Source organism: Triticum dicoccoides, chromosome 5A (genome assembly GCF_002162155.2).
Source record: "Triticum dicoccoides isolate Atlit2015 ecotype Zavitan chromosome 5A, WEW_v2.0, whole genome shotgun sequence".
NCBI classification, from domain to species: Eukaryota; Viridiplantae; Streptophyta; class Magnoliopsida; order Poales; family Poaceae; genus Triticum; species Triticum dicoccoides.
Window position 1 is genome coordinate 538250911 of NC_041388.1, and position 24593 is coordinate 538275503.

Consider the following 24593-nt stretch of genomic DNA (forward strand, 5'->3'; position numbering starts at 1 on the left):
TCCTGAGGGTTATGTTTTTGATAAAGAAGCTTATTTAGCTATTTTAGCTTGCAAAGATAGATACGAACTCAAGAGGTTATTAGCTAAATGGAATAAGCAATCTCTAAATGCTAGAATGAAACCTGACCCTGCTTTTGCTACTTCACCTATCTGTGTTACTGATAAGGATTATGAATTCTCTGTTGATCCTGATATAATTACTTTGGTTGAATCTGATCCTTTTCATGGCTATGAATCTGAAACTGTTGTGGCACATCTTACTAAATTAAATGATATAGCCACCATGTTCACTACTGATGAGAGAACTCGTTACTTTTATATCCTTAAAATATTTCCGTTCTCATTAAAGGGTGATGCTAAGATATGGTTTAATTCTCTTGATCCTGGTTGTGTGTGTAGTCCCCAGGATATGATTTATTACTTCTCTGCTAAATATTTCCCTGCTCATAAGAAACAAGCTGCTTTAAGGTATACATATATAATTTTGTGCAAATTGAAGGAGAGAGTCTCCCACAAGCTTGGGGGAGGCTTCTCAAGTTACTTAATGCTTTGCCTGATCATCCTCTTAAGAAAAATGAAATACTTGATATCTTTTATAATGGACTAACCGATGCTTCCAGAGATTATCTAGATAGTTGTGTTGATTCTATTTTCAGGGAAAGAACACTAGATGAAGCTGAAATTTTATTCAATAATATGTTGACAAATGAAAATAATTGGACACCTCCGGAGCCAATTCCTGAGCCTATTCCTAAACCAACTCCGAAGAAAAGGGGTATTCTATTTCTCAGTCCTGAAGATATGCAAGAGGCAAACAAATCTATGAAAGAAAAAGGGATTAAAGCTGAAGATGTTAAGAATTTACCTCCTATTGAAGAAATACATGGTCTTAATTTACCGCCTGTTGAAGAAACATATGATCTTAATCCTTTACCTATTGAAGAAATTCATGGTCTTGATAACCCGACACAGGTAGTAAAGGTAAATTCTCTCTATAGATATGATAAAGCTGAAATCCCATTTACTAAGTTTACTAGCCCATGCTTAGATGAGTTCGATAAATTTATGGCTAAGCAAGAAGATTTTAATGCTTATTTTGGTAGACAATTGAAATACAATTCAACTATGCTTGAACACTTGGGTGATTATATGGCTAATGTCAAAGGTGAACTTAAACTTATTAGTAAACATGCGTCTATGGTTACCACTCAAGTAGAACAAGTACTTAAAGCTCAAAATGATTTGCTCAATGAATTGAATAGTAAGAATAATGATAATGCTGTTAGAGTTATGACTAGAGGTGGTAGAATGACACAAGAACCTTTGTATCCTGAAGGCCACCCTAAGAGAATTGAGCAAGATTCTCAGAGAAATAATATAGATGCACCTAGTCCTTCTAAAAGGAAGAAAAAGAATGATAGGACTTTGCATGCTTCTGGTGAACCTATTACTGAAACACCTAAGAATCCAAATGATATTTCTTTCTCTGATGCTGAAACACAATCTGGTAATGAACCTGAAACTAGTGATAATGTTAATGATAATGTTCATGATGATGCTCAACCTAGTAATGATAATGATATAGAAATTTAACCTGATGTTGATCTTGATAACCCACAATCAAAGAATCAACGTTATGATAAGAAAGACTTTGTTGCTAGGAAACACGGTAAAGAAAGAGAACCATGGGTTCAGAAACCCATGCCTTTTCCTCCCAAACCATCCAAGAAAAAGGATGATGAGGATTTTGAGCGCTTTGCTGAAATGATTAGACCTATCTTTTTGCGTATGCGATTAACTGATATGCTCAAAATGAATCCTTATGCTAAGTATATGAAAGATATTGTTACAAATAAAAGAAAGATACCGGAAGCTGAAATTTCCACAATGCTTGCTAATTATACTTTTAAGGGTGGAATGCCTAAGAAACTTGGAGATCCAGGAGTACCCACTATACCATGCTCCATTAAAAGAAACTATGTTAAAACTGCTTGATGTGATCTTGGAGCCGGTGTTAGTGTTATGCCTCTCTCTTTATATTGTAGACTTGATTTGAATAAGTTGACACCTACTGAAATATCTTTGCAAATGGCTGATAAATCAACTGCTATACCTGTCGGTATTTGTGAGGATGTGCCTGTTGTAGTTGCAAACGTTACTATTTTAACGGACTTTGTTATTCTTGATATTCTCGAGGACGATAGTATGTCTATTATTCTTGGAAGACCTTTTTGAATACTGCAGGGGATGTTATTGATTGCACTAAAGGCAATGTCACTTTTCATGTTAATGGTAATGAGCATACGGTACACTTTCCGAGGAAACAACCTCAAGTTCATAGTATCAACTCTATTGGAAAAATCCCATCGATTATATCTGGAGGTTTTGAATTTCCTCTTCCTACTGTCAAGAAGAAATATGATATTCTTATTATTGGGGATGTGCATATCCCTATTGAGGTAACATAGTGTTATTCGAAATTTTTCCGGTTCCATGTTATTCGGAATGAGTTCGTTAACAAGACTTGATCAACCTTGTTAGTGGATTCCTTTTGATGATCATGAGATGGATGAAACTAGAAGGCACAACCTTCTGTACCCCACTTTTACTTTCTGTTATTTATATTAAATAAAATAAAAATAGCATTTTTTTTGTCTGTTATCTGATTATCCGTGCAATATAAAAATACCCCGAAAATAAAAGTTGTCTAAATGCCCTGAAATTTAAATATGATTTTTTCTAGAATATTTGAGAATATTTGGCACTGAGAACACAACAGGGGGGTCAACCACCTGCCCACGAGGGTGGAGGGCGCGCCCTACCCCCTGGGCGTGCCCCCCTGCCTCATGGGCCCACAGTGGCCCTCCTCCACTTATTCCTGCACCCACACACTTCTTCTTCCTCCCACAAACACGAATATCCAACTCAAGCACGAGTTCTAGCTCATCTTGCTACCATTTTCGATCTCCTTGCTCAAAGCACCTCTCACAAAACTGCTTGGGGAGATTGTTCCTTGGTATGTGACTCCTCCATTGGTCCAATTAGTTTTTGTTCTAGTGTTTTATTCATTGCAAATTTTTGCTACTTAGGTGACCCTGTTCTTGATCTTGCATGTCAAATTTATATGGTTCAAGTAGTTTTGATGCATGATATAGGCCCTAGGCACTTGTAGGAGTAGTTGCTATCGATATTATTGAGTTTGGTTTACTTTTATTTTGAAGTTACTAAAAATTTCAGAATTGTTCAGAAAATAATGAAGAGACTTTTGAGGGGCTCATCGAGCCGAAGCTCGAAGGAAAAGGCACCGAAGCCCAAGTATAATCTGCCTCGCACCGCGAGGTTCGTTCGTGTGAATGGCCTTCCGATGATTTCTTGAGAGCGGCCAAGATTTATGAAGATTTTTATGAATTGGCGAAGAATGCAGGCCTCACCGCTTTCCTCCACTACCAACGCGATCAGTATCTCTTACTCACAAATATCTTTGTGCAAAACTTTCATTTCCATTCTAGGAGCTCACCGCCTACGGTGGAGTCTTATTTATATGATGAGCATAAGGAGATGTCACTTTATGATTTTTGTCGGGTTTTTTTGGTCCCTTTCTAGGGCACGACAGAGGAACCACATCGCAGCGATGTGGATGGGTTTATTGATATCATAACTGTACGGGAAACGAGGAAGGTTTCTGATGCATGAATCACTAGCATACATTTTCCTGTCTTACGCTATTTTGCATTATTTGCTAGTCGTTGCTTAATTGGTCACGGAAACTATGGAAACCTTAGTGTTCCTGATATTATTATTTTGCTCCATGGTTAATTCAGTGATAACTCTATTAGTATGGGCGGCATTATTGCTAAACGGTTAAGTCTGAACCGTACAAAGGGCTCCATCTTTGGAGGCATCTATGCTTCACGCCTAGTTGCACATTTTAATATACCTATTAGGCATTATGAGAAGGAAGAAAAAGTGATGCCTGTATGGTGGCACATGATTTTATTGTTAAGAATAGGGAAGGAGAGCTTAAATACAAATTGTTCTTTGATAAACATCATCCTGAGACTATTACCCTGCCTGCTCCTTCCTTGTTTGATTTATCTGCGGGCCAGTACCTTGTTCCGTTAGAGGCTATTCACGCCCATCGGAACCCTGCATCAGCCACAGAGCCAGAGCCGGAACCACAAGTTGATCCTCCACGACAGACTAATTACCAGTGGGATCCGGAGATGATTGCCAACCAGTGGCAATCGGAGTCTTCTTCTTCTTTGCAGTACGACCCCAACTTTTACTATGGATATCAGCCAGGCCAACCGTGGCCATAGGCCAACTTAGGCCAAAAGCCTAAGCTTGGGGGAGTACATATTTCTCACCAACATTACATTTATGTTCACACACTCATTGCCAGATGTCGGTGCTCATACTTTTTCATTGTATCATCCATGCTAGTTTATTTTCTTTTTATGATTTCTTCTTGTGTGTTTGATAAACCTTAAGAAAAAAAACCAAAAAATTAGTTGTAGCTTTTAATTAGTTTACTTTCCATGCTTGTAGTAGTAATTAAAAAGAAAACCCAAAAAGATTTCTTGTTCTTCTTTTACTTGTTGGGAGCTCTCCCGTGTAAATAGTTTTATTTCTTTTCTTTTCTTTGGGGGTCGATAGGAGAAGACCAAAATTAAATTGTTGAAATAGCTCTTGTATGCATTATTGTTGATCTGACAAAAGAGCCCATATTGCCTTGTCTTCTCTTGTTTATTGAATGCTTACAGATTCCAACTTAGTCCAATGCACGTGCACTATTATTATTATTCACATCATTCGGTCGTGCAAGTGAAAGGCAATTATAATGATATATGATGAACTTATTGAGATGAGAAAAGCTGGTATGAACTCGACCTCTCTTGTATTTGTAAATATGATTAGTTCATCGTTCCTGATTCAGCCTATTATGAATAAACATATTTGCAATGACAACTAGTGATCATAGTTCTTGTGCCATGCTTGATTAGCTAGGAGCTTATAATGGTTTACCTTGCGTGCCAACATGCTATTAAAATGGTTGTGATGTGGTATGATAGGGTGATATCCTCCTCTGAATGATTTAAGTGACTCGACTTGGCGCATGTTCACGCATGTAGTTGAAACAAAATCAACATAGCCTTCACGATATTTATGTTCATGGTGGATTATATCCTACTCATGCTTGCATTCGGTCTTGATTAATTTTAATGCATGTTCATGACTGTTGTCGCTCTCTAGCTAGTCGCTTCCCAGTCTTTTGCTAGCCTTCACCTATACTAAGCGGGAATACTGCTTGTGCATCCAACTCCATAAACCCTAAAGTTATTCCATATGAGTCCACCATACCTACCTATATACGGTATCTACCTGTCGTTCCAAGTAAATTTGTATGTGCCAACCTCTAAACCTTCAAATAAATATCCTGTTTTGTATGCTCGAATAGCTCATGTATCAACTAGGGCTGTCCATATCTTCCATGTTAGGCGGGTTATTCTTAAGGGGAGTGGACTCCGCTTCTCACTCACGAGAAAGTGGCTGGTCCCCGGAATGCCCAGTCCCATGCTTTATGCAAACTAAATCAAAATAATTGCAAACAAAACTCCCCCTGGGACTCTTGTTAGTTGGAGGCACTCGTTATTTCGAGCAAGCCATGGATTGATGCTTGTTGGTGGAAGGGGGAGTATAAACTTTACCATTCTATTTGGGAACCGCCTATAATGTGTGTAGCATGGAAGATATCACCATCTCTTGGTTGTTATGTTGACAATGAAAGTATACCGCTCAAAATATTATTCATCTTTATTTTAAAACCGAGATCCGGCACCTCTACAAATCTCTGCTTCCCTCTGCGAAGGGCCTATCTATTTACTTTCATGCCGAGTCATCATCCTCTTATTAAAAAGCACCAGTTGGAGAGCACCACTGTCATTTGCATTCATTAATGTTAGTTTACATTGAGTATGACTTGACTGGATCTCTTTTACCATGAATTATAATGTCTAGTCAGTCCTTGATCTTTAAAGGTGCTCTGCATTTATGTTTTGCGGTCTCAGAAAGGGCTAGCGAGATACCATCTTGTTATATCATATTATGATTGTTTTGAGAAAGTGTTGTCATCCGAGATTTATTATTATTACTCGCTAGTTGATTATGCCATTGATATGAGTAAACTTGAGACCTAAGCGTTATTGTGAATGTGGTTAGTTATAATATTTGCTAAAAACTTGAATGCTGGCTTTACATATTTACAACAACAAGAGCAAATCGAGTTTGTAAAAGTTTTTCTTTATCACTTTCCGTTTATCAACTGAATTGCTTGAGGACAAGTAAATGTTTAAGCTTGGGGGAGTTGATACGTCTCCGTCGTATCTACTTTTCCAAACACTTTTGCCCTTGTTTTGGACTCTAACTTGCATGATTTGAATGGAACTAACCCGGACTGACGCTGTTTTCAGCAGAATTACCATGGTGTGATTTATGTGCAGAAACAAAAGTTCTCGGAATGACCTGAAACTTCATGGAACAACTTTTTGGAAAATATAAAAAATCCTTGCAAAAGATGAAGGCCAGGGGGCCACCACCTGTCCACGAGGGTGGGGGGCGCGCCTGCCCCCCTAGGGCGCGCCCCCTACCTCGTGGGCCCCCTAGAGCTCCTCCGACCTCAACTCCAACTCTATATATTTGGTTTCGAAAAGAAAAAAAATCAAAGAGAAGGATTCATCGCGTTTTACGATACGGAGCCGCCGCCAAGCCCTAAAACCTCTCGGGAGGGCTGATCTGGAGTCCGTTCAGGGCTCCGGAGAGGGGAATCCGCCGCCATCGTCATCATCAACCATCCTCCATCACCAATTTCATGATGCTCACCGCCGTGCGTGAGTAATTCCATCGTAGGCTTGCCGTATGGTGATGGGTTGGATGGGATCTATCATGTAATCGAGTTAGTTTTGTTAGGGTTTGATCCCTAGTATCCACTATGTTCTAAGATTGATGTTGCTATGACTTTGCTATGCTTAATGCTTGTCACTAGGGCCCGAGTGCCATGATTTCAGATCTGAACCTATTATGTTTTCATCAATATATGAGAGTTCTTGATCCTATCTTGGAAGTCTACAGTCACCTATTATGTGTTATGATCCGTTAACCCTGAAGTGACAATAATCGGGATACTTACCGGTGATCACCATAGTTTGAGGAGTTCATGTATTCACTATGTGTTAATGCTTTGTTCCAGTACTCTATTAAAAGGAGGCCTTAATATCCCTTAGTTTCCGTAAGGACCCCGCTGCCACGGGAGGGTAGGACAAAATATGTCATGCAATTTCTTTTCCATAAGCACGTATGACTATATTCGGAATACATGCCTACATTACATTGATGAACTGGAGCTAGTTCCGTGTCACCCTAGGTTATGACTGTTACAAGATGAACCGCATCCGGCATAATTCTCCATCACTGATCCATTGCCCACGAGCTTTCCATATATTGTTCTTCGCTTATTTACTTTTCCGTTGCTACTGTTATCATCACTACAAAATACCAAAAACATTACTTTTACTACCGTCACCTTTTGCTACCGCTACCACTACTATCATATTACTTTGCTACTAAATACTTTGCTGCAGATACTAAGTTTCCAGGTGTGGTTGAATTGACAACTCAGCTGCTAATACTTGAGAATATTCTTTGGCTCCCCTTGTGTCGAATCAATAAATTTGGGGTGAATACTTTACCCTCGAAAACTGTTGCGACCCCCTATACTTGTGGGTTATCAATATTCTACGAAGATATTTATCGGTCGAACCTTATGACAACATACGTAATTCCCTTTGTCATCGGTATGTTACCTGCCCGAGATTCGATCGCCGGTATCATCATACCTAGTTCAATCTCGTTACCGGTAAGTCTCTTTACTCATTCCATAATACATCATCCCGCAACTAACTCATTAGTCACATTGCTTGCAAGTCTTATTATGATGTGCATTACCGAGAGGGCCCAGAGATACCTCTCCGATACACGGAGTGACAAATCCTAATCTTGATTTATGCCAACTCAACAAACACCATCGGAGACACCTGTAGAGCATCTTTATAATCACCTAGTTACATTGTGACGTTTGATAGCACACAAGGTGTTCTTCCGATATTCGTGAGTTGCATAATCTCATAGTCATAGGAACACGTATAAGTCATGAAGAAAGCAATAGCAATAAAACTAAACAATCATTATTCTAAGCTAACGGATGGGTCTTGTCCATGACATCATTCTCTAATGATGTGATCGCGTTCATCAAATGACAACACATGTCTATGGTGAGGAAACTTAACCATCTTTGATTAACGAGCTAGTCTAGTAGAGGCATACTAGAGACACTCTGTTTGTCTATGTATTCACACATGTACTAAGTTTCCGGTTAATACAATTCTAGCATGAATAATAAACATTTATCATGATATAAGGAAATATAAATAACAACTTTATTATTGCCTCTAGGGCATATTTCCTTCAGAAGCTTGTAAGAAAAGTGACTAAGAAGTTAGTTACAAGATGATGTATTACAGAACGAGTAAAGAGACTTGCCAGTAACGAGATTGAACTAGGTATGGAGATACTGACAATTGAATCTCAGGCAAGTAACATACCGACGGACAAAGGAAACTACACATGTTGTCATAAAGGTTCAACCGATAAAGATCTTCGTAGAATATGTAGGAACCAATATGGGCATCCAGGTCCCGCTATTAGTTATTGACTGGAGAAGCGTCTCGGTCATGTCTACATCATTTTCGAACCCGTAGGGTCTGCACGCTTAAACGTTCGTTGGCGATATAGTATTATATAAGTTATGTATGTTGGTGATCGAATGTTGTTCGGAGTCCCGGATGAGATCACAAACATGACGAGGAGATCCGGAATGGTCCGGAGGTGAAGATTGATATATAGGATGTTTCCAGAAATGTTATGGTGCGAGGACACTTTGGTTGGGCCAGGGGGTAAGGCCCACAGTCTTAAGAATGTGCACAAAGGGGTTTTCTCGGAAGCCAGACGCCAAGGTTCCTGGCGTCTACCCCTGCCCCCTGGGCCAGATGCCAAAGTTCATGGCGTCTACCCCCCTGGGACAGATGCCGTAGTCCGTGGCGTTTAAGTAAACACCAGGAACCGTAGCATTTAGCCCTGGAGTCCGAGAAGGGCTCTTCTTTGCGTTCGAAACCGACTTTGGGAAGGCCCTCTCCCCAAATAACGACCCCAGGGCTCAACATATAAATAGAGGATCAGGGCTAACCCCTAGAACACAAGTTTTTGAGCCTCTTCTAGTTGATCTAGTTCTAGTTCTAGTTAGTCCCAGTTGACTAATTAGAGCTAGCCATAGCTACCTCTAATCCTCATAATTAGAAGCCCAGTGTGGTTCTAATCTCCTCTGCTCTAAATCCGTTGTGCTTGGCGAAGCCCTGTGGAAATAGTTTCACCACCACCGTCACCATGCCGTCGTGCTGCCGGAACTCATCTACTACTTCGCCCCTCTTGCTGGATCAAGAAGGCGAGGACGTCATTGAGCTGAACATGGAGGTGCCGTACGTTCGGTGCTTGATCAGAACGGATCACGAAGGTGTACGACTACATCAACCGTGTTGATAAATGCTTTCGCTTAGCGATCTACAAGGGTATGTAGATTCTCTCCCCCTCTCTAGTGCATCTCCATGGATAGATCTTGCGTGTGCGTAGATTTTTTTTGCTTTCCATGCAACGTTCCCCAACAATGTGGGCCCCAGGGCAGGCGAACCCCCTTGATGGACCCCCGGACCCCTTTCGGCACTCCCGGTACAATACCGATAATGCCCAAAACTTTTCCGAAGACCAAAACAGGACTTCCTATATATGAATCTTTACCTCCGAACCATTCCAGAGCTCCTCGTGATGTCTGGGATCTCATCTGGGACTCCAAACAATATTATTTTACCAATGCACATATCCCAATACCACTCTAGCTTCATCGAATGTTAAGTGTGCAGACCCTACGGGTTCGAGAATCATGTAGACATGACCGAGACACCTCTCCAGTCAATAACCAATAACGGGACCTGGATACCCATATTGGTTACAACATATTCCACGAAGATCTTTATCGGTTGAACCACATTGTCAAGGATTCAGTCAACCTCGTATGCAATTCCCTTTGTCCGGCAATATGTTACTTGCCCGAGATTCGATCGTCAGTATCTCCATACCTAGTTCAATCTCATTATCGGCAAGTCTCTTTACTCATTTCGTAATACAAGATCTCGTGCCTAACTCATTAGGCACATTGCTTGCAAGCTCTTTACGATGTTGTATTATCGAGATGGCCCAGAGATATCTCTCCATCACACGGAGTGACAAAAACCCAGTCTTGATCCATGCCAACCCAATAGACACCTTCAGAGATACCTATAGAGTATCTTTATGATCACCCAATTATGAAGTGATTTTTGAAGCACACAAGGTATTCCTCCGGTATCCGGTAGTTGCATGATCTCATGGTCGAAGGAACAGATACTTGACATGAAGAAAACTATAGCAAATAACTTAAACGATCTGATGCTAAGCTTACGCTTGGGTATAGTCCATCACATCATTCTTCTAATGATGTGATCTCGTTATCAAATGACAACTCATGTCTATGGTTAGGAAACCTTAACCATATTTGATCAACGAGCTAGTCTAGTAGAGGCTTACTAGGGACATGGTATTTGTTTATGTATTCACACATGTATTTAACTTCCCGGTCAATCCAATTCTAGCATGAATAATAAAACTTTATCATGAACAAGGAAATATGATAATAACCAATTTATTATTGCCTCTAGGGCATATTTCCAACACTTGGCATCCTTGAGCTTGTTCATTGCGAGAGTCACAAACTTTTGCATGTGTAAAGAGAAAAACCAAGGTGAGGATGTCGTTATGATCATTGTTGAGGAAATCGTTAACTGGTAGCTGCTCGGTTGGCTAGCGAGTAGGGGATTAATCGACTAATCGACAAGTTAATCGGCCATTTAATCAATTAATCGGACGATTTTTCAGTTTATCGGCTACTCGGTGACCCTATGAGTAGGGATTAATCGGCAAGTTAACTGGTTAATCGGATGAATTCTTGAACAGGGGTTTATGATTATTTCTGCATGTATGTTGCAAAATTTACATTGGGCCTTTTATTTTCTTTACTCGAAATGCATCTAGTTTGATATGTCTGCAACTGATAATTCTCTGTGGTTTGATGGCCCGATTGATCACCTTGTATGGCTCGTTATCCGCGCGAAAGATGATGTTGGGGACCTCCCGGAGCCAGTGAGGCAACCCTCTAGAAGAGGAAAACCACAGATTAAATGGAGCCCGTGGATGCAGGCCATTCAAGTAGAAATCAAGCAAGGCTCGATGAGATGTGAAGCAGATGAGACAAAGAAAACATGGTTCCACTCCGCCTAGACGAAGGGCCCGATTCGTACCATGGAGAACATCTCGTGCTCCTGGATCAGCTTGAAGAACTTCACCATGTCGTACCTCCCCTCAAAGTTGTACTGAAATCAACCGATCAATCCATGGATGGATCGAAGGAGGAACGAATGACGAGCACACACGGGCATAGGAATCATACGATGGGATGAATTAGACGGAGTGCGTGACAGTTACCATGCCTATCTCGGGTTCATGGACGTTCCAGAAGCCGTAGGACTCGATGACGTTGAGGCCGCCTTCCTTGGCCCTGGCGATGAGGTCGGGCCACTCGTGGAAAGGGCTGCGCGGGTAGTGGAGGAGGGACATGGCGGGTGGATCATGGCGCGGAGGAGGGACATGGCGGGTGGATCATGCGTGGAAGCTAGGAGTTACAAGTTCGCGCTCCCGCTAGTCCTAAAATAGGAAGAAGGCATTCAGTTTGGGGTCGGGTGGCAGCGTGGGAACATAGGAGCGACATTTTTCTCTCTCCTCTACGTAAAGAATTCCTATACGACCGGGTCGTACAGTTTCGAATGTGAGACCACCTCCTGCGATTGACTCCTGGCGGAGCTAATCTCAAAGCAACTACACCATTTATCCTCTTTATTTCCCTCTGAATCTCGTTTCCTTCTCCAACGTCGTCTTTGTGCTCCTAGCGAGAGCGCCGCTCCGTTTCAGCACTTGCCCATGCGTCGCCTCTTGCCCCTTCGCCGTGGCCGCCGCTACTTCAACCTGCTCATGTCACGGTGGTGCAGCCGTGCTGGTGGATGAAAGGCCCATTGCATTGAGCACTGTTAGTCGGTTGCCGCCGTTCGCTACCATGCGACAGAAAATGCTGTTCCTCAACGCGAGGGCCACTCGGATATTCGATGCTGCCACAACATTGCAAGGGGCGCAAGCCATCGCTCAATGTGGAGATATCATCACCGTCGCTGCCGCTCCTTCTTTGGCTCAGGCCTCAGGGCACCGGCACCGTGGCGAATTACGGCGGCGTCGTGGAGCGAGCACCGAACGGAAAAGCTTGGGGCGTAGACGCAAACGGGATTCAATACATGTGATGGATAAGCTTGGAGACCACCTCCTCAAGGTGACACCTGACGAATCGAAGCTCCAATGCGACCACCTCACGTTTAAGATTCGCTTGGCCAGGTGTCAATCGCGAGAGGTGGTCTCTCCTCGGCTGGTCATAGTGGGGAGTAACTTAGACTAGTATCATGCATATGACACTAGTCTAAATTACTACCTTCATAATGCAAAGTAAAATAGATGGTTTCATTTATTAACTTGTAGACTTATTTTGTCTCGGGAAGCGCTATGTTACAGTAACATATTATGTCACCACCTCTTATTAACTACTTGCCACATAAGCAAAAAATTCTTGGAGTGCACTATGTTACTACCTAAGTTACTCCCACTATGACTAGCCTCACGTTTGAAACTGTACGGCCCGGTCGTATAGGAATTCTTTCAATTTTCTTCACTCGTGCTACTGCTCCTAAGACTACCCACAATGGGAGTAACATAGGTGATAACATCACACTTATCTAGGCAAAATAGATGATGTGACATGTAATTAATGTAGAAAGAGCGGCATGCAATAACATAGTTAGTTACTGTAACATCACACATATCAAGAAAATATGAGTCTACAACCTAATAAATGAAGTGATGCATGACACAACACATATGTTACTACCCACTGCGGAGATAGTAACATAGAGCAGTAACATATGCATGTTACTACTCTAAGTTACTCCCCATTGTGACTAGTCTAAGACTAGTCATAGTGGGAGTAACTTAGCTAGTAACATAGCGCACTATAAGAAACTTTTACTTATGTGGCAAGTAATTAATGAGAGGTGGTAAGATAATATGTTACTGTAACATAACGCTTTTTAAAACAAGACGAGTCTATAAACTAATAAATGAAGCCATCTACGATACTACTGTTATGTTATTATGAAGGTAGTAACTTAGTCTAGTGTCATATGCATGACACTAGTCTAAGTTACTCCCCACTATGACCAGTCTAGTTATAGCGGGAGTAACTTAACTAGTAACGTAGGGTACTTCAAAAAAATTCTGCTTATGTGGCTAGTAATTAATAAGATGTGGTAACATAATATGTTATTGTAACATAGCAGTTTTTAAGACAAGATGAGTCTACAAGCTAATAAATGAAACCATCTACTTCCTCTATTCCAAAATATAGTGCGCCCGCGCTTCCCGAGGTCCAACTTTGACCATAAATTTAACCAACGAGACCAACTGCGGTAGGAGAAACAAATTATACAACTGAAAACTTCTTTCGAATACGAATTCACTGATGTAATTTTTGCTTTCGCCGCAATCAGTCTTGGTAATTAAATTTACGGTCAAAATTGAAGCACATGGATAGAGGAAGCACTATATTATGAAATAGAGAGAGTATAATACTACTATTATGTTATTTTGCATTATGAAAATAATTACTTAAACTAGTGTCGTACTCCCCGCTATGACCAGACCGACGCGGACCATGCGAGCGGGACGAGGTTGTGTTGCGGTGGACAATGGCGGGTCCCACGGCGAGAGGCGACGGGAGCAGCGCCGCCACAGAAAGCAGCACGCGGCCGGGCCACCACACACGCACGCACAGATCTCTGCCACCGACGGCCCGAGCGCCGTCCTCCGCCACAGCTTCGCCATGGGCGCGCGCTAGCCCCGCCCTTCTTATCCCCGCTCCCCGACCACCTATGGCCGCTGCTGCCGCTCTCGTCCCATGGCACTTCTCGCGCTCCGCCTCGGCCACAGCAGCCTCCACCCCGCCCCGCCGCTCCGCCGCCAGCGCCAGCGCCTCGTCGTCTCCTGCAGCTCCGTGAGCGACGGGGGCGCGGCGGTGGTGTGGTTCAAGCATGACCTCCGCCTCGACGACCACCCGGGCCTCGTCGCCGCCTGCGCCGAGCCCCGCCGCCCCGTCGTGCCCCTCTACGTCTTCGACAGCCGCATCCTCGCCGGTGAGTCGCTGCTCGGTTCTAGCGTCGAGGTGCGACGTTCGGCCTGGGGTTGAGGAACGGGGATCGGTAGTGCACGGGGTGTGTTCGGTACAATGCCTTCACCGTAGGGCGCTTGTGTGCTGGCGCGAATTCTCTGCCGTGTCGTCCTGCTTCACAGCTTCAGCAACATTGATCCGACAGCTAGTGTGCTTTTGATGCTTGGTTTAGTGGTTTTCTAGAAATGGAGAGCAAATTAAAGCCAAATCACACCGGGCAAAGTCTCCCTTGTAAAATTGAACTGTCAGGTGTTGGCCTCGTTGCCATTAGCATGGTAGAGTAAGACGCAGTTTGCCATTTTCCATAGACACTATTAAGTGGACAAGCCAGTTCTTCTTCGTACCACATGGCAATTGTTGTTTCTCAGGACAGTGTGACTCCATCCGAATCCCCACATGTAGGTTAATGTTGCCAAATTGTGCATAACACCTGCCTGTCAGGCCAATAAGGTCCGAAGAATGAGACTTGGGTGCTGTAAACTAAGTCACAGATACTGTTTCTGCTTCTGCAATGCTAGAATTATTATATACGTACCTCTTAACAAACACGTGTAAGCCTACCCTGAATCGTCTAAAACATGGTTTAACGGAAATCATCAAATGACATTTGACAGTTGACATCTAACGGGTTTTAGCAGGCAGTTTTCCTGCCGGCTTAGTTTCAAAAACATTTAGACAGTTGACATTCACATTGGTATCAACTCTTTAATCCTTTACAGGTTACTCAGACACGAGGCTGGAGCTGCTACTTTTTGCTTTGAAAGACCTTAAGTTGGCGTTGAAGTCTCAACGGTCTGATCTGCTCATAGGCTTGGGAAATGCTGAAGATGCTGTTCTGAAACTCGCAAATGAGGTCGCTATGCAAGGTTCATGTTGAGAATTGAGGTTTAAGAGCATATGCATACCTTCCTAACATATCCGGATCTCCTGATTGCATGCATTGGTGGAGTATAACAGGTACAAGCGGGTGTCATTTATACAGAAGAGGAAGTTGAACAGTGTGTGTGCAGTGTTTTAGCCAATGTTGAATCTTCTTTGTCTAATGGATCGTTCACACGGGGAAACCCTCCTGAGATCAAGTTCTGGAGTGCCCCGTTGTATGACTATAAGGTAGTTAAAGTTTGATATCTCAAGTGTTGAACTCTCTTTATTATCGTATAGCAACTTGATTATGTATGGCATGCTGAAGTGATCATTCCACCAGAGTTTGAGGCAACTGTCAACATCACGCAACCAATTTTTGAATGAGAAATTCTCGACAACTACAGCTCTCCCTGCCCCAACTCTTCCTACTCTAAATGTGGAGTTAGACACAGGTGCACTTCAATTCCATTCGTTTTGGCTGATAATTATATGTTTCCTTAAACATATTGGTGTGTCCATTTAGATATTACAACAGTTTCCTGTTCAGGTTCTCTACCCACACTTGAAGAACTAAAGGTATTCCTGAAAGAGAGTAGAATGGCACAAGATAATTGGGTTCCTATCAAGAGCACGTCAGCAAGATCTATTCTAAAAGCCGCCCTCATTCAGAGGAAGATTAAAAGTAATGTTTCCTTAAGTGATGGCGATGGAGGAAACATAGAAGATATCACCACAAGTGCTGGTGCATCAGGGAGGAAAATAGCAGGTTCAATGTTTGCATCGGAAAGTTCACTTGAAGTTAGAGGTGGAACAGATATTACTCTGGATGCTTTAGATGCTTACCTGAAATACCTAGAAGGCACAGGAAAGGCTAGTTGGCAAGAGTATGTATCATGACCTGTTGTTTTCATTTATCAGATTCTCATTAGATGGTTTGTTCACTCGAAGCCAAAATTACAGAGTACATAGTTATCAACATTTATTGTGGTTGTATTAAAAAAAATGTTGCCTAGCACTCATTCCCAATGAAATGACTTCTTGTTTCAACCTGTTATGTGCAATATAGTCTTAACTTTAGTATATATCATCATGATCCATTTCTGATTACAGGTTTAATTATATTCTTTGTCCAGGTTGCATGATAAGGTGCGCTTTGCTGAAACCAGGGATGGTGCTTCGTTTCGCACGTTATTTGGTAATGCAATTCAGCTTGGAGTCATATCTAGGAGGAGAGCTTACCAAGAAACTATTCAATATGAGAGAGATCGCAATGCTGGCTTTCTATCACCGTTTGGATACTCAACCCCTACAGTGACATCAGCAGTAGATGCTATCTGTTCATTGGAGGTAATTGATATATTCCCCAGTATTATTTTCAAGATCCTGCCCTTTTTACCTTTTCTGAACTCCCCTAACAATCTATTTGTTCACATTAAAGTGGTACTGGCTCTTGGCATTGAAATCCCAAGTATCCATTGAGGGAAATTATCCTTTAAAGTTTTGGAGATGGAAGGGTTATCTTATACAGGTAAGTTGTATCTCTTCCAGTTCCACCCTCTCTTGTACATAGGCGGATGTACTCTGCTTCAAATGCATCAGCATCCATTACTAAGTATCAATTTTGGTAGGTTGCCCACCTAAATGAAACAAGAGGTCGTGATTCATACTCTTATCCAAGTATGTATCACGACCTCTTGTTTTCATTTAGTTTACAATAGAGTTGCCAAAAACGGGAGTATTACCTTATCCATGTTGGTGGGCAACATATAAAAGGAAACTAGTCTTGATATAGGATGGTGAAAAGCCACAATCCTTGTCCGGACTGAATATTGATAAATCAGACAATAACTGGGGGTCAACAACAGTTTTCAAAGGATCACTGTAATTGTCCCACTTGCACTTGTATCCTTCCACCTTCTAGTGACATCGGTAACTCACCATGATCTATATACAATCAATTCTGGTGTAGCAGTTGAGATGTGAGTTACCATTGCCAATTTTACTTTATAAATGGACACCTATGCAGGCGGGTAATAACACTCTACATATCCCAAATTAGCGTCACATAGACTACGGATGCTTCTAAATGAAGTTAAAGCTTTTATTCATCAGTGCAGTACCTCTTTTCTCAAAGTCAGATTTTCCTTTTCTTTCAAAAGCTAATAAAAAAGCACATCTTGGTTCCCATCTGTTGGCTGTTGGCTCTGTGTGATCACTGGGTCTTGGTGGAACCCTGCATTGTGTTAATTGATTATTGCAATTGTATGCAGCCAGTATATATCTAACATGGAGTAGTTTGTTCACATAAGCTTGTCTCATGGTGTTATCAATAGACTGAACACACAGCTATGATCCTATCTCCGATGAACATACTCTTTACTTTTCAAATTTATTAGGTTCCATTTTTATGCTTCCATAGCTTGTGCACATTCAGCATATTTTTTTCTGATTGGTCTTGTGGTTGTGGTTATGCAACTAAATTTATCAATGTACGCAATTTTGTTTAGATCGCCTCCTGGAATTTCCTCATTTAAAGTTTTATTGGCAGTATACATCTGTTGGCCATGAAGGTCCTGCAGTTCTTCTTGTGCACGGCTTTGGAGCTTCCTTGCAGCACTTTCGTGATAATATCAGCAACATTGCTGATGAAGGACACCGAGTTTGGGCAATTACCCTTCTTGGCTTTGGGAAATCAGAGAAACCAAATGTTGACTATTCAGAACTTCTGTGGTCAGAATTACTGAGGGACTTCATTGTTGATGTTGTGAGGGATCCTGTTCATCTTGTAGGCAACTCTATTGGAGGTATGCTTTGACATACTAATCTTCCAACATTGCTCGGTGACGGGCAATAACCCAATAACAACTTCGTTTGGAATAATCTTAATTTAACTATTCTCTTGCTGTAATATTCTCAGGTTATATCTGCGCTATTGCTGCTGGCTTATGGCCTTCCCTTGCAAATTCTCTTGTTCTTCTGAACTCAGCTGGTTCAGTTGTTCCAAATTACTCCTTCATCCCATTGAGTAAAGTAAGGCAACGATTATAATTATGTTTACGATTCTAGCTGTACAATATTTAGGGTCAAAGATGTGAAGTGCCAGTTGCATCAGTTAAACATACCATATGTTTGCCATGAAAGTTGAGAGCAACCATATTTTTATTGCATTAATGTGTGAGATATTGAATATCTATGTGGGGTTGGGGGGTCTCATTCTTTTTCATGTCTCTGCAAACTCACAACAACATGAATAATATAAGTATTAGAACTTGGTAATATTGTTTGGCCACATCGATGTCTTCTTGTATAGTAGATCAACATATTGTTAGCTGCTAAAAGCTCTATTGTGAAAATTAATTTCAGACGCAACGTTTGTTTCTTACTTTTGTTATGGAAGCATTCACAACTCTGATGGCAAATATATTTCAGGTTAGAAGTTTTATGGTCCAAATATATGTCATTGATACTTGTATTCAGCCATTGTCCAACGGGAATGCTTCCATAACCAAAAAAGAAAAAAACACAAAGAAAAGCATAATCTTTGATGTTGGACTTTTTAACATCTGAGCTGCATTAGTTTTATATATTAATTTGATGCTATTATATGCAACTACGTACAGGAAGGACGAACCTCATGGCTTTCAAGGTTGCAGGCACGCCTCCTTTTGCTCTTTTTGAGGTCAAGGGCAGGAGGCATTCTCAAGGGATACTATCCTACTGTATGTGTATCTTCAAATGTGCTACATTTTTTAATATTTAAATAGTACCTATTTGTTAATATTTACTAAGAAGTACCGTCCTTTTCATTTTTAGAGAACTGAACGGGTTGACAAGCCACTCGTGGATGAGATTATAAGGGCTGTATCCTCAGATCACACAGTATATGTTTTACAGACTTAATTTTCACTTTTTGCTCCGTATTCTGCATTTATTTCCTTAAGAAACAAATGCAGTCATATGACCCTGGTGCGACAACAGTTATTGAGAGCATATTCAACTTCAATCTTTCAATTCCTCTTAATTTTCTATTTGATTCTTTTGGAGGTAACGTCTTGGTTATTCAGGTGTGTGCCTAACATCATCCACGGACATCGTATCTATTACACCAATACCTTTGTAGTAACTGTTGACATATGTGAGGCTAATTTTGTTACTATTTTCTTATTTTGAAAAGGGAATGAAAGATCCGCTTACAAAATCCGAGTCATTCATTTCCATGCTTAGAGATCATTGCAGCAAGGTCCAGATTAGAGAGTTAAATGCAGGTGACTGGGAATCTTCTCCTTTCCCCTCTCCTTCTCTCTATTCCGTGTTTGGCTTTGGTTCTCACAATAAAACACAACAGGTCATGCTCCGCACGATGAAGTTCCTGATGAAGTGAACTCCTTACTGTCTGAATGGATGGAAACGAACAAGACTGAACTTAAGGCAGCTTTGGAGAAGTCCAAGGCAATTTAGGTAACATTTCGTTTTCAGGACACCCTTTCTGTCAGGCTGTTTGTATAATATCATCATCGCCTCGTCGGAGCCATTTGATAATACATGTATCTCATGTATTTCCCGCAATTCTGTACAAAACATTACCTCACAGATATGGTTACCTCTTAGGTGACAAAAAGAGCAGCAGTTGCTAATGTTGTACAAAATCACATATGTACATCAGTTGTTAGTTTTGTACCATCTTTTGGCAACTGCAATCAAAAGGAAAAAAAACTAGCATCAGTGTTTTTCTTAGGCATAGCAACTTGACAGAATGTGACATGCAATTTGCACTTGCAACGAACTTACTAGTGGTTCCTAAAGTTGCTTTTGATTTAGTATGGATCTGGACCAGAGAATCAACCTTGAACCCCACAGGCCACAGTACGAGTAATGTCCAACCTAATCATACTTGCTTTTCATCCATTGTGCAAGTTATGTCTGGTCATAATACTCCCTCCGTCTCAAAATAACTGTCTTTAACTTTAGTACAATGTTGTGCTAAAATTAGTACAAATTTGAGACAGAGGGAGTACGTCTGTACTTACTTGCACTCCACTTATTTTATTTGGCATGGAATGGATGTAGTCACTTGATGAATATGCATGCCAACTTATTGTACAAAATTTTCTTTCCTTTTCTTCTTCCAAATTCCCAGGAAGCCGATTGTAATTACTTCACTGAACCATCCTCCAGGACAATTAATTATCTTAACTTTCACGAAATGAATCGGCTAGTGTTTTTCTTTTATGGTGGAGACTAGGGAATTCCATCTCCCAGGGTTCAAAACTTGTGTCAGGCAGGATCACAGTTGTCATAGGGTGCTTTCATCGAAGCGTGTAGGATCATGTTTAAACGTCCTAAGCTACTACTCAAAGAATCATATCATCCTTACTATTATTATTTTCGTTACTTATTTTTATTTTTATTGTCGTTGTGCTATTGTTATAATCATCATCATCCGTCATTTTCTTGTCCTTCTGATGCTATCTAGAAACTGGTTTACACTGACGCCTCCAGGTGCATGCTTACAGTCTTCCATACTGAACAACCCTAGCTTCTTTGCTACAGATAGGTGTCTTACTCGGCAATGGACCTTGGTTTCATCATCATGAGCATGCATTACATCATTATTGCATTTATCGAGCTCCGTTCGACGGAATATCGACCAATTGCTGGCGACCTGCACCCTTTGGAAGATCATGCGATGCCCCTGTCAGTTTGGTCACCTTCTTTCTCCGTTGAGAAAGAACAGGGCATTAGCACTCCATGACAGCAACCTCTCCGCTGTTCTTAGAGTCCAGAGTGATATTATGTCAGTCATCAGTCACTCATGATACATGGTGTGATTAATTTGTCCTCTTTTTGCGTTGATGTGCAATCTTCAGTGATTTGCTTGTCCTCTTTTTTTCGAGACTGTGATATATGCTTTGCTTTGCTTTGCATTGCAAGGAATCTTGTATAGGTCCGGCATCAGCAGCACTTTATATATCCCTCTTAGTGCGTACGATCTTGGTTCTTTTTACTTCGTTGTTTACGATATGGTATCCAGTTTACGCATTTGATCATGACCTTATCTAATCACAGGCTAGTACGATAGTATGATGAGAAGTCCTTTGTATGATGAATCTACCAATAATATGTGCACATGAAACTAGGTAGACAGTGTCTTCTGATCCAAGTACTGAAAGGCTGTGGCATGAATTCTGAAGTGACACCTCAAAAACGTCGAAGGGGATGAGTATCTCATCATGTATGCGTACGCTTTAATTAGTTGGTGGCCATCTGCAAAATCTTTGGGCAGGGCTCACCATCAGCGAGGTTAAAACACAAAAGCAGCTGTGATTACGATCACCCAACCAACCCACCTTATCTATGTGTGCAGAAGCTTTCGCACTGTCTGGACATTACCAAATCTGACAGCAACGCGACCAGCCCATGGCCTCCACTCCAAAAGATGGATGGATGTCAAGTTGCGGCAGCCTCGCGGATGACCTATTCCTTTCGGCATGCTGTTCATGTCTCTTGACTAGCGGTCCATGGCTATTGCCTCCGCTCCAAAAGATGTCAAGTTACAGTCTCGCAGCTCACCAATTCCTTTTGGCAGGCTGCTCATGTCTCCTGGCGAAATTCCTGCCCCCTAATGATAGGCCAAAGGGTGTATTGCGCACGCTTTTGCTTATGGCTACACATTTGTATGTACCAATCAGTCTGCCCAAAATATTAAGGGCCTATTTGATTTGATTCAAGGGATTTCTAAAGGATTTTTTGAGGATTCATTGGACTACGATTCATATGAATTTTTCCTTAGGATTCGTTTGTACTAGTTTTTATAGAAAAATTTCTATCCACTCCAACCTCATACAAAGAATCCTATATTTTTCCTGCATGTAATGAAACACCCATGTTAATCATGTAGGATTGAAGATGGTAACTCAACGATTTGAAGGGATGGGGACCTTAGCATACAAGGCAAAAGTTGTGGGTGCCACCCAAACAATGTTGAAGGCCACGATTTGGATGGATTGGGCTCCGTCAAAAGTTTTATAAAAAAAAATGCTTGGTTGGTCATGCAAAATAGAATTTAGACCGTGGATAGGCTTGCCATGATAGGATGGCCAAATTGTCGATGTTGCGCCACACACCTCTTCCACAAAGTGTCGTTTCTCGGTGAGGTTATGGTTAAGCAATGGTTACATCTTGATGTCCTTATACACCTGCTTAGGCTTTGGAGCGTTCCATCAAGTCTTGGTGGATCACTCCCCTCCAAAGAAAAGTCTTGGTGGATCACCATGTTCGGGCTACATGTCCCCAATAGGAAGGCGATGGGCTATTCATGCTTGTTAGTTGAGAAATTTGAACTGAGAGGAATGCCATGGTGTTCCAACATAGATCCCCCGACCATGCTTTTCCTTGAGATCAAGGAGGTCATTCTTTGGTGCATCCGTTTGGAACAAAATATGGCAACTTCATTCATGTTTTTTTTTTCATTTCTACATTTTAGAAATCCCGCGAATCAAATAGGCCCTAAGCCACTCATGGGTCTGATGAAATTCATCTCCCTTGATGATATAGCCATGGATACATTCACACTAACCTATTTGTATGGATCAACCAACTCACCCAACGTATTAAGCCACTCATGAGTCTACACTGAAACCCCTGTCCTGCAAAAGACATGATAAGGGATAATTTACTTGAGATAAGAGGCAAACAAGTTACTTGTCCATGAAAACATGCTTTCTTTCTCTTGGAAACAGAGGAAAACACTTTGACACATCTCATTATTTAAGAAGAGTTTAAAAATAATTACAATAACCGAGCCAAAAGCCCCACTACTCTCGTGGCATAACTGAGCTCAAATGCTTTGACCCAATGACAATCCACAAGGCGGCCTCATCCTTGATCGTACGCACAACCACGCGAGGCAAAGAAAAAGCATTGTTGAAGAAGCAAGCATTCCGCTCATTCCACAGCTCCCAAGAAGCCAACAAGAGAAGTGATGACATCTCTTCTTGGAGGTGTCGTTGACGATTGCTAGAGAGGTACACCATTCCATAATGGAATTAAAATGCTGGCAGCGATCTCAATGGATGGCATCCGACCAAGCGAAGCTCTAACATCCTTCTGGACGTGCTTGGAGAATCCGAACGCCTCCCTCTTGCACAATCGCAACCTCCCAACCCCTCCTCTGGAATCGATCAGCTGTCCACCCCGCGGTCTTGAAGAATTAGAGCATCTACAGCCGGGCGCCTCAAACCCACCTCATACGCCAGGGCGGACCGCCCGGTCACGATTTTTCAACCCAGATGGACTCCTTAAACGGGCTTCAAACGCTCAGGCTGACCGACACCCCTCATATCCAGTTCAAATATGGGGGTGGATATGGGGGCTCCCGGGCGCGCCCGGGAATGCCCGCCATGTCGGACCCGATAGCCCGACCCCACCGCAAATTGCACCAGACCCTTCCTTGTCCTCCTGCCGCCCTCCAACATTTCCCGCGCCCGGAGCCTCGTCGTCCTTCACCTTTGCTCCCAATCCTCACCACCGGTCCCAATCCACCGCCGGAGATGTCATCCAGCCCGACCCAGACTGCCGCGACGAAGATGTAGTCTGCCTCGTCCGTCGGCGGGGTCCCTTTGTCGGCTGCGACTTGCAAGGCGGAGAACGTCGCCCGGAAGTTGTGGCGACACCGACAACGAGAGATGGAGGCATTGGCAGTGTCGCAGGGTGGTTCGGACATGGGGGAGTAGCTATCTCCTTCACCGCGCCCGAATCCCCGCACCCCTTCGATCCGAGCACCGACGCGGATTACGCCGTCCGACCCCGTTGGGACAGAGGAGGATTCGACGACCGACTGGGCCATTCCGGATAGCTTTCCGCCCACGCAGATGCAGGTGGTCGATGTATGTGACTCGCCTCGTTCAGGAGCGGATTAGCACAGGCACCGGCACTGCCCGGGCTGCCCTCCACATGTTCGATGGAATGACCGAACAAGAGTCGGTGCATTTTCTTTGCTCTTGTTTGATTAGATTTTTGCATAGATCACTAGATCATTTCACATATGATGAATGCTTGCAAACCATAATCATGTAGGAGGTGTTCTTGTCGAACATGATTAATGACAATGAAGACCCAACCGAAATGAAGTATGAATTGGAGGCCACCACCGCATTTGAAGTTGGGACAACATCCGATCCCAATCCGAGCAAGAAGAAGAAGAAGGAAAAGA

At 42.2% G+C, this 24593-nt stretch overlaps 1 protein-coding gene across 5 annotated transcripts; it reads left to right on the plus strand.

Moving 5' to 3' along the window:
* Window positions 1-14122: 14122 nt before the first annotated feature.
* On the plus strand, window positions 14123-21369 carry LOC119302601. Of its 5 annotated transcripts, none has more exons than XM_037579635.1 (16): window positions 14123-14483; window positions 15238-15371; window positions 15476-15628; window positions 15723-15834; window positions 15930-16266; window positions 16516-16729; window positions 16821-16910; window positions 17919-18186; window positions 18300-18412; window positions 18746-18811; window positions 19003-19101; window positions 19196-19243; window positions 19336-19446; window positions 19557-19647; window positions 19728-19840; window positions 20933-21369. In XM_037579635.1, the coding sequence occupies exons 1-15, from the start codon at window positions 14249-14251 to the stop codon at window positions 19838-19840; spliced, it is 2184 nt and encodes a 727-aa protein (XP_037435532.1). In that variant the 5' UTR covers window positions 14123-14248; the 3' UTR covers window positions 20933-21369. The 5 variants fall into 5 exon arrangements, with proteins under 5 accessions (XP_037435532.1, XP_037435534.1, XP_037435535.1 ...); XM_037579637.1 differs by having other exon boundaries at window positions 14124-14483; window positions 17931-18186; XM_037579638.1 differs by lacking the exon at window positions 18746-18811 and having other exon boundaries at window positions 14125-14483.
* The last annotated feature ends 3224 nt before the right edge of the window (window positions 21370-24593 follow it).